The following is a 15,355-nucleotide window of genomic DNA, read 5'->3' as shown; positions in this document are numbered from 1 at the left end:
TATTTATCTAGAAAGCCTAGAAGTTCAGTGTATAGATTACAACACGGGTATCAACCGTAGCCCTGGAGACCTAACCATGTGTCTGACAGTCGACAGAAATTTTCCAAAACGATGCGAGCTAATTCCCTTGAAGTGAGTGTAATCTGATCCTAACGGCCTCGAGCTCTCTGTGATTAAACAATAAGTCTCGATCTGTGAATGATTAGAACGCAACTACCTAGAGCTGCATTTGGTCTGAGTATAACTACCTAGAGCTGCATTTGGTCTGAGTATAACTACCTAGAGCTGTGTTTGGTCTGAGTATAACTACCTAGAGCTGTATTTGGTCTGAGTATAACTACCTCGAGCTGTGTTTGGTCTGAACGTAACTACCTAGAGCTGTGTTTGGTCTGAGTATAACTACCTAGAGCTGTATTTGATCTGAGCGTAACTACCTAGAGCTGTGTTTGGTCTGAGTATAACTACCTAGAGCTGTGTTTGGTCTGACCGTAACTACCTCGAGCTGTGTTTGGTCTGAGTATAACTACCTAGAGCTGTGTTTGGTCTGACCGTAACTACCTCGAGCTGTGTTTGGTCTGAGTATAACTACCTAGAGCTGTGTTTGGTCTGAACGTAACTACCTTGATATGCATGTGATCAGACTCTAACCTCGTCGAGCTGTGTGATCAGAACCTAATCCTTCGAGATTTGTGTGATCATACCCTAACTACCTAGAGCTGTGTGGGATGAGCATCTAACTACATCGAATTAAGAGGAACTACATCTGTGTATTTAAATAAATGAGCCTCAGTTTGTCAACAACAAATTTTTCAACATTGTCGTGTAAATATAAATAACCAAGTTATTATCTTCTAAGAGGTACCACTGTAACTTATGAATCACTCTACGAGGTACTAATGAATTCTTCTAAAATGTACCAATGACTCCCTCTACGAGGTACCAATGAATCCTTCTAAGAGGTACCAACAAATCCCTCTACGAGGTAAAAGCTATAGATTTATGAAATAACATGACCTTTGGAAGGTGTCAAAACTTTAAATATCAAATACAATGGTCGGCCGACAGGAAAATTCTCTTGACTGCATTCTCAGCATGGTTACCTAGAACGCACTTGCAAGTACACCGTAGCAATATAATCAACCAACAACCAGCAATTCTCGGAGATCACCTGAAAATAATCTTCACCCAAAGTTTATTTTTCCTTCCACCAAATTTCAGAATAATTTACAATTCAAAAAACAGGTAGCCAACGGATTTGTTTTTGTATTAAACCTACTGAACCTAACTAAACTATACTAACATAACCTAACTTAACCTAACCCAATAATCCAATCAAATCCGACATTATTTAAACGCAACGGGAAATAAAATTAGCTATCAGAGCGACAGGGACTGAAATTTGCTCCTAGAGCATCTGGAGCTGGTTTTGTCGTTGTTGTTGTTTTAGATTCAGTTACTCAGAACAAAACTTCCAAGCAGCACCTACTATGGTGAGTCCGTAGTGGACTTTGAGGCTGTTATTATCTTCCAGAGCACCCGGGCTTACTTTATCTTCGAAAGCAGCAAATGCTTATATTAAGTTCCAGAGCAATGGGGGCTGACTCAATGCTCAGTCATAGAGGATTATGTTGGTTTAGTGAATGGCAAACCTCTGCCATATTTTAAATATCATGCAGTATGCCTCTTACTTCCACACATTAAACTTGATATTTTGAGGAATACATTTACCTAACCTAACCTAACTGTAAAATGAATGTACATGTGCTCGGCAAGGTCAGCGTTGACTACCAGATGCTGCTGAGGCTTTGCTGGTTGAAGATCTTTGGCTTTGTGGACTGCTGGTGGACGTGTAGTCGTCCATTATATTCTTCTCCCATCAGTAAATCATACTCACACCACAATAACATTCCAGATTGTAAAAGGCAACTTTAGATAGTTTTAGGAAGTTCTCAGTTACTAATTAACATTGTAAATTTAGATTTTTGTAAATTTAGTAGTAGCCATGTAATGGACCGCAAGGCCTGTAGGCAGTGATATGAAGAGGAGAGTGATTGTTCCCTCCATGGACAAGTAACATTTAAGGTAATTTGTGGTAGACAAGAAGAGGTGCAACATTATGTTATTAGATGCTTCGTGGAAGCGCAGATAAGTGGTGCCTCACAGTGACGTTCAGTGCCCTCTAGTGTGTGGACGCCACGAACAACCAAACTGAATGAGACTCAGCAAATTCGTGATAAACGGGAGTTGCCACATGCTGATATTTAAATGATCACTGTTACCCTAATCTTACCTTACAGTGGTGGATTTTGGATCATGGATACCAAGAGGAGTATTGCAACACAGTAACACTTAGAACGTAAATGCCAGTATTAACTAAATGAACTTGGTGAACATTAAGAGCCTGGAATAGGCAACCTGCGAACAAGAAATGAGATTCGGTTGACATTTTTTTAATTTATATTTACATGCAGAACATGCTCATCAGTACAGGAAAATAAACACGAGAAGACTAATACAAACGTACATAACTATATGCCGGAAGAAGACACAAAGACAGAAACACGTATCACATAACATGAGAATACGACATGGACAGAAACCCAAAAGTGAAGAAAGACACCCCAACAGGCCAAACGAGCCCACAGCAAACACCTCTACACTTATTTGTCCAGAAACTGTTTTCTCGGAAACCGGAGACAGTACGCCTCCCAGCGCAGCCACTGCTCAGGATACTCATCACGACAAAACCGCTGATAAGGAGGCACCATAATTTCCGGAACCTCGGACACAAAGGCACATACTCGGGGGATCCAAATAATATCAGGCAGAACGGGAAGCAATGCCACCCGTTCCCACAAGACGGGCAGCCGGTCATCAGTCGAAACAGTAGTAAAAACATCAGTGAGATCATCAACAGGCCGCAGACCAGCACTAGGCACGGCACCCGTCAAAGGGGCAACCGCACCCCTGGAACGGGACGGCAGTACGGAGGCCGGCATGACAGCCTGCGGGAACTCAACGGGCAGCACCACGGCAGTCGACGTGTCAGGGGGCAATACCAAAGGGGCTCCCACTGGAACAACATGCACAGGGCCGGGTACGGGCACAGTGTTACGAACCCAAGTCCACCGTCGGAACACGGAGCAGTGACGTCAACGCCATCTGTCAATCCGCTCCCGAAACCCCCTCCAAACGGACGACGCCATCTAGTTGTGCCGAGGATATACCAGCTAGACAGGCTAGATTCTTGTCCTAATCGGCTCGTGAGGTAGCTGGTGCTGACCTCTGGTGAGGTGACGCTTAGAAAAGCAGTGCCATCTATTGAGTGACAGGGTGTACATCTATGTCAGCCAGTAAGTGATGTTTCCTAGTGGTCCCATATAGTGTCCCAGTACTGATGACGTGTCTGCTTTCAGAGTCAACCTAAGACTGCTGTGATTTACGAGCAGTCAGTCTACCCAAGGCAGCCAAGGTCTCTTCACCAGTCTGCTTTGTAGAAGCTGTGAGCCACCCCTGGACGAACTCTGCTGAGTGTGCAATTATCTGCCTGAGGAGAGGCAGTGATGGGATTCGCCATACCCGGGGCTGGCTGGTTGGAGAGACAACCCACTGGGGTGCCAACCGAGGAGAGTGGCCAGCGGGTTACATGAGGCTCCTGCCTAGGGCTCGCAACCCTAGTATTCGTCGTGAAGTGGCCTAACAGCGAGGCTGATTGGTACCTGCCAGCTACAGGCTGGACTGTTGTTGTGGGCCTTCACGACGGGGCACCCAGTGGGATTGTGATTTGGCTGGCCTGTGGCCAGGGTAGGTTCATCGTGGGTTCTGGGTTATGGAAGAGGAAACCAGGCAAGACTACACAGAGTGAGCGTCATTAAGTGTTCAGCGTCTTCGGAGGGAGACGAAGATATATATATTGTGTAGTAATAGTTCCCGTTTGTGACTTTTATTTATATATGGTGGTGGGAAAGGAATATATATATAAAATTTGATATACTTGTGTATTAAATGTACCTCCCCTGTTTATTATACTTGCATTGCGGAGCTCACCCCTTGAAAGCCTCTACTAACTTGGGGCCAGATACCCAAAACTAATACCATCAGAAAAGAACCCAGTTGCGTCCCATTAGGGCCATAACCCACAGACACCCCACGGCGGACATCCTTCTTCAAGACTACCACAAGGTTACAGCTTGCACCAGCATCCATACCATCCTCCACAGGAGGAGGGACCACCCCACTGCGGAGAACCCCCTGCAGGAGAAAAAAACAGAGGTTAAATCAGAAATATCTCCACCGGCAGCAGCAGCAGGCACATGAACCTCCGCCACTTCCGTTGAAGCAGGCACCTCCACCCCAGGAACCACTCCACCTATATCTGTAGACCCGCAGTCGTCAAAGTCATCCACGTCGGCCCAGGCAAAAGTAGAGACGGTTGATCTGGTTGCACGTCATCAGAGGCCGAGGCGGAACCTGAAGCTTAGAGAACACAGGGCGGGGGTGCACCTGTGCACGACGCAAGACGGCAGAAGCTTCAACGACACGGGGGACCGGCCCCCACACAGCAAGAGACCCCACACCCACTCCACCACCCAGCACGACCGGGACAAGCGGCGGGGACGTAAACACGGGAGCCACAGGAGAAGGCAGAGGGTCAGGCGCAGGAGATGGAGAAGCAGAAGACGGTGGAGACGGAGAGGGAGCACCCTGGAGACCCATAGCAGCACCAGGAACGCCATCCGGAACAGTACCCCCCAACCGAGGGCGACACAACCCCCTGGAGTAGAAGCCCCACCAACAGCAGGCACACCGTCCGACACCACATGCAACACAGCAGTTACAAGGTCGTCCACAGTCACACCCACCGAGGCCTCCACAACTAGCGGCGGGAAATCTTCCTCATGAAAAAGGTTCAACGGAGCGACGACATTCGAGGAGCACCCAGCAGCCATGTGGTCCAACAAACCACAGTGGAAACAGGTGCGTGGCTGACGTGCGTAGTACACACGGACGTAATACCCCATGAGCCGCACAGAGGACGGTATGTCCGACCGCAGCTGCATCCCCAGAGTGCGAATATTGGCCCGAACACTCTTAAGTTTCCCAAAGGAAAGCATATGCAATCTGACACTCACGACAGTGCCATACCTCCCGAAATTCCTCTGCAGCAGCTCCTCCGGGAACTCGAGGGGCGCACCATGTACACTAATGAAGGTAAGGGCACCACTTCGGTTGGAGACAACAACCGAACCAGCAGCGTCCGGCAGCGGAAACGACCGCCCCTCGTAACGGCACAAAAACGCCCGGTAATCCTCTTCTGCAGCAAACTTCATGATAGCACGATGGGAAGACACCAACTCCACCTCATAGATCGCAGCCACATAAACTCGTAGCATGTCACACAACACCAGCTCCACTGCCGGATAATCAGCCTTGCCGGTAAACTCCAGGCCCACTCAGGCCACGTCAGCGCACCACCTGCGGTGCGCCCACTACCCTGGGCAATCAACAACTGGACAGACGGGCGATGAACAACCATTCGCCACGCCACCCAGAACGCAACTCCCATCATTCGGTTGACATGGTAACAAGGATTCAATGGGTATGCTGGACCTTTAAAACTGGGAGTACGTAAAGCTTTCTTTGACGTGTATAACAAGGACTTTGAGGTTAAGCAATTGACTTGTGTACATTGCTATCATTAATGTGAGCTTTATGATGATCATGTTCATTCATAAGTAAAGTATCAGTATAACAGGAGTCGGTGGAATTTTATGAGTAGGCTCGGACAAGTTCCTGGATTTGAAGACTTTAATTCAGTGGTTCCCAAAGGATGCGCCGTGCCACACTTGCGCAGTAAGAGGGATTTAGCAGGGGAAAGCGCTAAGCCGTTAGGACTATATAGCACTTGGAAGGGATCAGGAAAAGGATTTGGGATGGGACAGGGGAGCGGAATGGTGCCCAATCACTTGGACGGCCGTAGATTGAACGAAGACCTGCATGGGGCGGCGCGAGATAGGAAAGCAAGTGTGGTGGGAAGATTCAGGGAGAGTCAAACACATAATGTTGCTAACAGGGATTTTCAGCAGTGACAGATATTAAAGACCAGAGAACGGAAAGGCGTCTTTGAAGGGATGAGAGTTGATTTTAGAGCTAATTAAGACCCAATATAAAAGAGATTACCCCGACACAAACAACCTCACAACTCTCATTGAGTTTGTATTCCTAAGGTTACATATGCAAGAGGCTCGTCTTGCAATGGAACAATTATATAATGTATGTGATGTAATTATAGCTTAATCACCTTGTGTGGCTAAGTGCTTAATAACTCAGTATGGATTTATGCAACAGCTCTTTTGGTTTGCCATTGTAGGATTGACGAAAAAAGTATGTGCTTGTTACAAATTTGGTTAGCCATTTAAAAGCACTTAAATCACAGTCTGTAAGTGAGTGTTCAGCAACCCATAATATGTAATAGAGCACATCTCTAACCTCATCTGTGTTGGACAGATGCCAATGCATGAAAGCCATTCAGTCCCTTTCTGTGGTCGAGTGTTCAGTAACTCTCCCAACTGTACGTTGTTTAGCACATCTCTGTCCATGGAGGAAGGAGGAAATGTATATTTTGCAGGCTAGCATTGTATGAATGAATGGACATGTCTATCGTAGGAAAAAAATCTTTAAAGGCCTTGGGGTTGTATTTTTAATTGCATATTTATTTTTTCATCGATTATTAATTATTTTTTGCTTCAGAAAAAGATCTCTGACTGTTTATTTGTCCTGGGGAAATTATGATGCCTTTGGGTATTTTAGGATTTTGTCTTTGATTGACTCTGCCAACCGTTCCGTGTTTGACTCAAACATGGAACCAGACGTCTTGTTTCTGGAAGGATTGTGAGTCCAGCGCATCAGATTGCTATAGATTTGTGCATCAGACTGCACAAGATCTGAGACTCAGATTGCTCTTGATTTATGCATCAGATTGAATAGGATGGCGTTACAGTTGTGCATCCGATTGCACTTGATCGGTGCATCAAATTGTTTTAGTTTGTGCATCAGATTGTTCTTGATCGGTGCATCAGATTGTTCTAGAACTTGATGTGGCGAAAAAAAAGCCTGAATCGCCGTTCGATATGTAGCGTGTCAACAGGGGATTGGTACACGGAATGCGATTAAAATATATCAAACAGGTTCAGCAAAGGAGCGATTTTTTCTTCCACTTACTGACTGTCTCTCAACAGATGAACTACGTTCTTGAGAGCAGTCGACAAAAATAAGATAATATCTGCAATGCGAAGTTTGGCTTGGGAGTTTCTACTTCATAATGGCCTAATGGAGAAACAGCTTATTATGCAATAAGATCTAACATACAGAAGCCTCGCTGTTCTTTTGAACGTTTAGATCCAAGGTCTTCCTTGCATAAAAATCCGATTAAATTTGCTCTCTATCTCAGGTCAAGTGGCGATTATATATCACTGTATAATCAACACTAATTTAAAATAGTTATAATACTGACAATGGGGAATACATGTCCTGGGGAGAGTAGGTGTCCAGGGTGACCAAGTGTCCTGGAGAGAGCAGGTGGGGAGAGTAGGTGTCCAGGGTGTCCGGAGAGAGAACAAGTGTCCATTATTTACCTCGTCATCTCTAAACACCTCGCTCGGATGCTTAAGTGGATAATCAATGACACGTGTGTTGAATCATGTTCAGCCAGACCTCGCCATGTATTTGATTAGCCTGGTAGACTCATGTTTCTTGCAGCGATGGATGCATTGCTCGCGATAACACCAGAGCGTCCCATCAATCACACGACATCAATTTCATATAAACTCGCATGAAACACAGCTGTGGCAGCAACTAGAGAGGTAGCCGTGGGGACAAACACGACTCACCTTACCTGCCTACGACAACTTTCGTAATATTTACAACATATGAACAATAAGAGGGAACTTGTGACGATACCAAATACACACTGATCCATCCGGCTCCACCCACTCTCCCCCAGCACACGTATCAAGAGCCTCATGGCCGGAGCAGACTCACCGTGACTCTCACCCACTGCCTCATTCTCTCTCTCTGGGTGTCACACCTCCAACACAGAACATAAACTTGTCTCTCTGTCAACTTAAATATGCGGGTTTAGTACACATTTTGTAGACATATATTTTCAGCTTTAAACTGTCCGCGTGAAGACGAGTGTATGGATGTTTTAGATATTATTATACATATACATACACATTGCATTATATATATAAATATATATATATATATATATATATATATATATATATATATATATATATATATATATATATATATATATATATATATATATATATATATATATATATATATATATATATATATACATAATATACATAATATACATAAACACTACAAGCTGCATTGACCTCTTTCTCAATTAACCTTATTAATCCTACCAATCCCAGGGTAAAGTATATTTGTATCTACTCCGTGCATATGTTAAATATATTAATATTGGATTTTTATTTAGCTAACATTATCAAGTAGAAAAGATAGAAATTGTTTCGTGCAGACCGAATTTATTCAAGTACGTGGAAAACAATCTATGTTCATAAATATAATAAATACATTAGGTGATCAGTGGGATGGTCTAGCAAGGTGAAGCGTCAACTACTGAGGTCTGGAGTATGTGCGGGAGGGTTCCGAGGCCGCGGCGCGGGCGGCGGCAGCGTCTTCCTCAGCGGCGAAGGCGATCTGGTCCAGCACGAACTGTGGGATTGGGTGGGGGAACTCAGGAGCCACTGGCAGCAGGTCAGACTCGGGCTGGAAACCATTTGCATTTGCTACAAATTTGAGCTTCACTGGGGTACCCTCAGGAGATGTGTATCTGGGAAAATAATTATATCCTTTAATCCCAACAGAGTTCCTGTGGTGAGTAATCGTCAGCAAACGCTTTAAAAAAAATAACTATTATCATATGTACTTCATCGATGGAAAGCTGAGTTGGGATGAGCAGGAAAATGACTTAAGTTTTTCATATGTATCCCAAATTTATACATAAATAATTTACATAAAAATTACATAAAAATTTATGTACGGATAAGATGGCAAATTTATTGGACAGTGAACGATATAAAACAGTTTTGTATATGATCAAGGTGTGATGCTCTGGATAGTTTGGCTAACGAATTTGGAATAAAAGGTATTACTACCAACATTAATGAAGAATACACTCCACAATTCCGTAGCTTACATTAAGAGCATGCACACTTACGAGAATTCTCCAGCGGCGCTAATGGCTCCGCTCTCTCCTTCGGGGGATCCGGACTGTGAAATAACGATTCCATTGCCAGTTTCCACTTCCACGTTGTACCTTCCATCGTCCTCATGAACACGCTCGTCCTTCAGAATGGGCACCACCTCCTTGCTATCGTCCCTGCCAGGGGCACTGTAGGTCTGGGGAAGTTTGTCGGGAGCAGCGATAGCCATAACGGCCACTGCGGCGAGGATTATCTGGTGAGGATGAATAACGTCAGTACATATGTAGGACAGAAACGCTTGGGCAGCATTTAATTTCACCTGATGCAACTGTTCACCTAGAAGAAATATGTACCAAGGCGTTAGGTAGTTGTTGTGTGTTGTATACTTGAAAGGGGTCAGAAAATTGGCTAAGTGGGGACCACGACAAGAAACCATAAGAATAGAAATAATGGCAGGGCTAATGAGCCGTGTGAAGCAGCTCTTATTTATATTCAACTAAACTGACATGAATTAAGATTTAAAACATGAATTAGGATTTAAAACATGAATTCAGTAGCGTGTAGCAACACTACAACCTTTCTCCCTCACAGTGAACCGAGCCAGGCAGTGTGAGGACCGAGGACAGGCACGCTCAGCCTCCCCAACAGCGGCTCTCGGGAGGGCCATTACTCATACCTCACAACGGTAAACAAGACCAAATCCGCTGGAATATGATCTCATAAATTAAACTATTGTACAGTGCTATTAACCATGGGAACAAAACCAGAGGACTATTGTCTGTGATATATTCCTTGACGAGGCTGTCAGCGTTCATCCCTTCTGCAGTATTACTGGACAATTAATAAACAATTCACACATTAGGTGAAAATCATTGAACTTTGCAAAGCCCGTGAACAAATCTCTGCAATATGGGAACATTTGGGAATAATCCATATTCTAATATTAGGTAGAATATCAAATGCAGTTTAAAGTGAGAGTAGACAACCAGTTGGAGAATGAGGTGCAAGATGTTAGCGATCTGCAGCGACTGTTGACAACTGAGAGTTAACTGCAGTGCATACTGACAGTGCACGTGGACAGTCTTGCTAGCCATGCTAGGACGAACAGTTGCATTACAAAGTGAGTGTAAACATTAATTCGTTCAACATCGAGGTGAACGATCAACATCATGATATAAACCACACTTCATGAAGGCAATGGCCAGCCTGCAAGAGTATTGCAGCAATGAGTGGCCAACCGCAATACAACAGCCATGAGTGATTAGCCACACGACAGCGCCCAATACTGGCCAACCACACAACAACAGCCAAAAATAGCCAATCACACAACAACATCCATAATTGTCCAGTCACACTTCAACGTCCAAGAGTACACAGCCACATTATAATGGTGAACAGTGGCCAACAACACGACAGTGTTCAGGAGTGTCAAACGACAGTTGAATCTTCCATAACTTTCAGCACTTCCAGAGAAAAAAAAAACTCACAAGCTTCATGATGGTTGGCGTTGGGGCCGACGACTGGTGCCAGAGACTGAGGCAGCAGATCTTTTATAGGGAGGAGCCTGGAGCGGTGCCTAGTCACACCTCACACGGGAGAGGAATGCCCTTGGCAGATACGTCAAGCCCTTCACCCCTGCCCTACATCCTCACTTGTCCACCTGACCGTCCACTAAATTACCTCGACACGTCCTTGTGGTCGCAGGGACACTTGATCCATCCAACCTCACAAGGCTTATCTCCTGAGTTGGCTGAATTATTTATATTAACAATGTACACACTTGGCAAACTAATCTTCCGGCGCGCCGTATAAACTCTGACACACAAGGGGTATGAATGCGTTCTTCGATTTGTTATTGGATTAATCGAATTAACGAGAATAGGAACTTTCACCAGAACCAGTAACTCGAGGTGTGACATTTATTAACGAGATATATCTCCAAGCACAGCGTCCCCAGTAGCCTTATGGGACAACCTGTGTTTGGCCAACACTGCTAACTAAATATTTTTAAATATCTATTTGGTAAGCAAGAGGGAACAAAAAGTAGAAATTTTGGTGAGGGTTTAAAGTTGACTAATACACGTCAGCAATATCTGCGATGTTTGGAATAGGAATATTTTTTCGTAAGCAAAGACGTACTGTAAGACCGAGAAATTTGGATGCATCATAAAATACATTAAAAAGATATGGCAACAACAGCTGTTGGCAGGAGCAGAAGCAACAACAAGCAACAGTTGCAAGAAGCAACTACAGTAGCCACAATAACAGATAACAACAAGAACAATGTCATATCTATTCGCTCCTTTTTATTTTTACTTTTACGATAATTATTATTATTATTATTATTATTATTATTATTATTATTATTATTATTATTATTATTATTATTATTATTATTGTTGTTGTTATCATTATTATTATAATTAATATAGCAATTATTATAATTACATAAATATTATTATCATTATTTTTATTAGATTCTTGATTACTGGTGCTTCTGTAGACCCGGTAACGGTCAGTCGGAAATACCAGCGCCTGGAATTCGATTAAGATTTTTCTCTGCAAGTCGGTCATGAAATGAGTCGTATTTTCTGTGTGTGTGTGTGTGTGTGTGTGTGTGTGTGTAAGCTCTCACACTCCCTTACGAAGCTTCGGCCACTGTGGCATACACACAGGTCACCTACACCGAGATCCCAATCACAGAGCACAGCGATAAATCTCTATCGGCAGACATAAGAGCACTTGACGAAGTCGCAAGCTGGGTCAGGGAGGCGACCAGGACCCCACCTCCTGGTCACCAGGACCCCCACCTCCTAGTCACCAGGACCCCCACCTCCTGGTCACCAGGACCCCCACCTCCTAGTCACCAGGACCCCCACCTCCTGGTCACCAGGACCCCCACCTCCTAGTCACCAGGACCCCCACCTCCTAGTCACCAGGACCCCCACCTCCTAGTCACCAGGACCCCCACCTCCTAGTCACCAGGACCCCAGCTTCTGGATACCAGGACTCACCTCCCACAAGTAACATCAACTCCCCTCCCTCCCCCCTACTCCCTACCTGTATCGAAATGCTGTTTGATTGATATAATTATATAATATATTCATTCCTCCATAATGAGTATATCGATAAATATATGTATAGGTACATCTCAAGCCTCTGGGCCTATTGAGAAAATAATTCGTTCCATACTAAGTAAGGTGTAGAAGAGCTTGCGTGTCCGGATTGAAGACTGATATAAATCTCGATAAGCGTACAATGGTCTCTCCTGGTGGAGTCCAACGTCTGTTTGGGTCCGACTTGGGTTCATTCGCTGCTACCTGAACCAACTCTCGTTAGGTTCAATCTATGCTAAATCAGCTCGTTCTCCTTGAGTTTATCGCTACAGCCCATCATTAACACAAAGGACCGTCTGGTTAACAACGTAAAATCAAATATTGATTTATTAATGTCAATACTTGGCTTATAGCGTACTCGTTCATGTTCGAAGCAAGGATTCGAAACGTGCTTCGTTCACTTTCAGCCTTTTTTGTAAACACTCTTAAAACAAGTTAACTAAACATCTTGCCTAATCCTACCTAGACATAATTATACATAAACCCACAATATATATTTATATTAAATTATATTTAAGAAAAGCCTGTTAATTATTATACAATGTTAAAGATTTATGCTATTACTTGGTTGTTCGCTGTACAACTCAGATGCTGACTTATTCAAATCGACAGTAAGTCAGTATTTGACTTATTATTAAGGCTGGTCAACGGAGTGCATTACTGCTACCTGTGCTCGTCCAAAAGTGGAACTCTGCATTTACTGAAAACAAAAATAAAAATGAAATATTTGTCTGACTTTTTGCAGGATCAGTTTATCCAAAATATAAACTTTGAACATATTCAGTTGAAAGCAGTGTTAGTGGTGGTATTATTTGAGATTACTAATGACCACAAGGAGTGTTCGGTTGTCCTATCTCAGCGCCTATCCTGTTCTAGTATCCCTACTTTGCAATACGTAGTCATACTGGCTTAGCTTTTTTCATATTTTTTTTATCTCTTTGATAGAAAAACAAATTCCTGTTCTGTATTTAGAATGTCATTTAAATGAATTAAAGAATTTTAATCAGAACCTGTTAACAGCTGTGAAGTAAAGAGATACACTGCATATATTTCAGTAACTATGAAATAGTTAACACAAGTGTTCTCAAAACTGCCAGGAAGTTCAGTTTTGAGTGCCTTTCCTTTTGCTCTCTCTACTGTTCCTTAATTCAAGATATGAAAATATATGTTGGCAGCTATTGCCAAGGGAAGTTAAAACACCGCTAGAGGGTGCAACAACCATGCCAGGATTCATCAAGCATTTCCGTAACCACATATGAAACCTATACATCTTTGAACAACCGTGGCGGGTTAGTTGATATATATATTAAACAGTTTATGAGCACCGAAGCACTACGAGAGCGTGTATAAGAACAATAACCTTGAGTTGTGAAGTTTCGAAGGTTGTAAACGTTTTGATAAGTGCAAACAAAGCAGCTATGATTACTAAAAAGATGTACAAGTTTCGTAAGTGGTTGTGTAAATGCTTGATGAATCCGGGCTTAGGGCTTCAATGTTGTTGCTTTGAGTGTTTGCAGAAGAGTGCTGACGGTTCAGGTGTTCACTGGTACAGATGCTAACGGTACAGGTGCTTGCGGTATAAATGCTGCCGGTACAGATGTTGACGGTACAGGTACTGACGGAACAAGTGCTGGTGGTGCAGGTATAGAGCAAATCCCATTCCAGAGTGTGAAGGTTTGGCATCTTTATAAAAATATTGGACTTGTCTCAATTCAATTTCTTGATCATCTTTTATTCCTTTTAAAAATATAAATTTAGTTTTATTAACTATCAGGCCAATCTTGAGGCATTGTACAGGTAATCTCAAGACTCGTAGAGCGCCTGGAGAACATTGGGTTTGTAAACAAGCGCCAGTATGGTTTTATTGAATGGTTCTCCTGCCTGGCACACGTCGTAGAGTGTTATGATACCAATGAAATGGTTCGAGCTGGTGGGAGTAGCATGGGTTGACTGCATGTGTCTTGATTGGTAGTAAGCCTTCGACAAGGTACCACACAAGTATAGCTGCTAATCGAGCAAGCGGGAGAGAAGTAGACTTGGAAAAGATGAAATTTTCAGGTTGAGCTCAGAGTGACAGAGCCTGATTGATCATGGGGCAATTTTATGTACATTTGTGTCCTCTGATCTCCGATAATGATCTGGCTGTCGGAGTCAGTTCCTACATTAATGATTTTGTTGTTGGTGTCGATTTGAAGGTGACAGTGATGGCGATTTATTAAAATTAAATGATAAGGTTCAAAACATAAATTTCATGAAACGGTCCATTACATAAATTTGTGTGTGTGTGTGTGTGTGTGTGTGTGTGTGTGTGTGTGTGTGTGTGTGTGTGTGTGTGTGTGTGTGTGTGTGTGTGTGTGTGTGTGTGTGTACTCACATAATTGTACTCACCTAATTGTGCTTGCGGGGGCTGAGCTTTGTCTCTTTGGTCCCGCCTCTCAACTGTCAATCAACTGGTGTACAGATTCCTGAGCCTACTGGGCTCTATCATATCTACATTTGAAACGATGTATGGAGTCAGCCTCCACCACATCACTGCCTAGTTCATTCCATTTATTAACTACTCTGACACTGAGAAAAAATCTTTCTAACGTCTCTGTGGCTCATCTGGGTACTAAGTTTCCACCTGTGTCCAATTGTTCGTGTTCCACCCGTGCTGAAGAGTTCGTCTTTGTCCACCCTGTCAATTCCCCTGAGAATTTTGTAGGTGCTTATCATGTCTCCCCTTACTCTTCTGTTTTCCTGGGACGTGAGGTTCAGCTCCTTTAGCCTTTCCTCGTAGCTCATACCTCTCAGTTCCGGGACGAGCCTGGTAGCATACCGCTGAATCTTCTCTAACTTTGTCTTGTGTTTAACTAGGTATGGACTCCAGGCTGGAGCTGCATATTCCAGGATTGGTCTGACATAAGTGGTATACAGGGTCCTGAACGATTCCTTACTCAAGTTTCTAGAGGCAGTTCTTATGTTGGCCAGTCTAGTATATGCCGCTGATTATATCCT

At 43.6% G+C, this 15,355-nt stretch overlaps 1 protein-coding gene across 1 annotated transcript; it reads right to left on the bottom strand.

The window, feature by feature from the left end:
• Positions 1-8,547: 8,547 nt before the first annotated feature.
• LOC123754920 (cuticle protein AMP1A) lies at positions 8,548-10,766 on the bottom strand. Its single transcript, XM_045737263.2, has 3 exons — positions 10,730-10,766; positions 9,257-9,495; positions 8,548-8,869 (listed from the first exon to the last, which is right to left on the bottom strand). Exons 1-3 carry the CDS (start codon positions 10,736-10,738, stop codon positions 8,653-8,655), a joined length of 465 nt encoding a protein of 154 aa, XP_045593219.1. The 5' UTR covers positions 10,739-10,766; the 3' UTR covers positions 8,548-8,652.
• Positions 10,767-15,355: the final 4,589 nt, after the last annotated feature.

Source organism: Procambarus clarkii, chromosome 28 (genome assembly GCF_040958095.1).
Source record: "Procambarus clarkii isolate CNS0578487 chromosome 28, FALCON_Pclarkii_2.0, whole genome shotgun sequence".
NCBI lineage: Eukaryota > Metazoa > Arthropoda > Malacostraca > Decapoda > Cambaridae > Procambarus > Procambarus clarkii.
The sequence above is the reverse complement of the archived record's forward strand: the minus strand, read 5'-3'. Positions and strand labels throughout refer to the sequence as shown.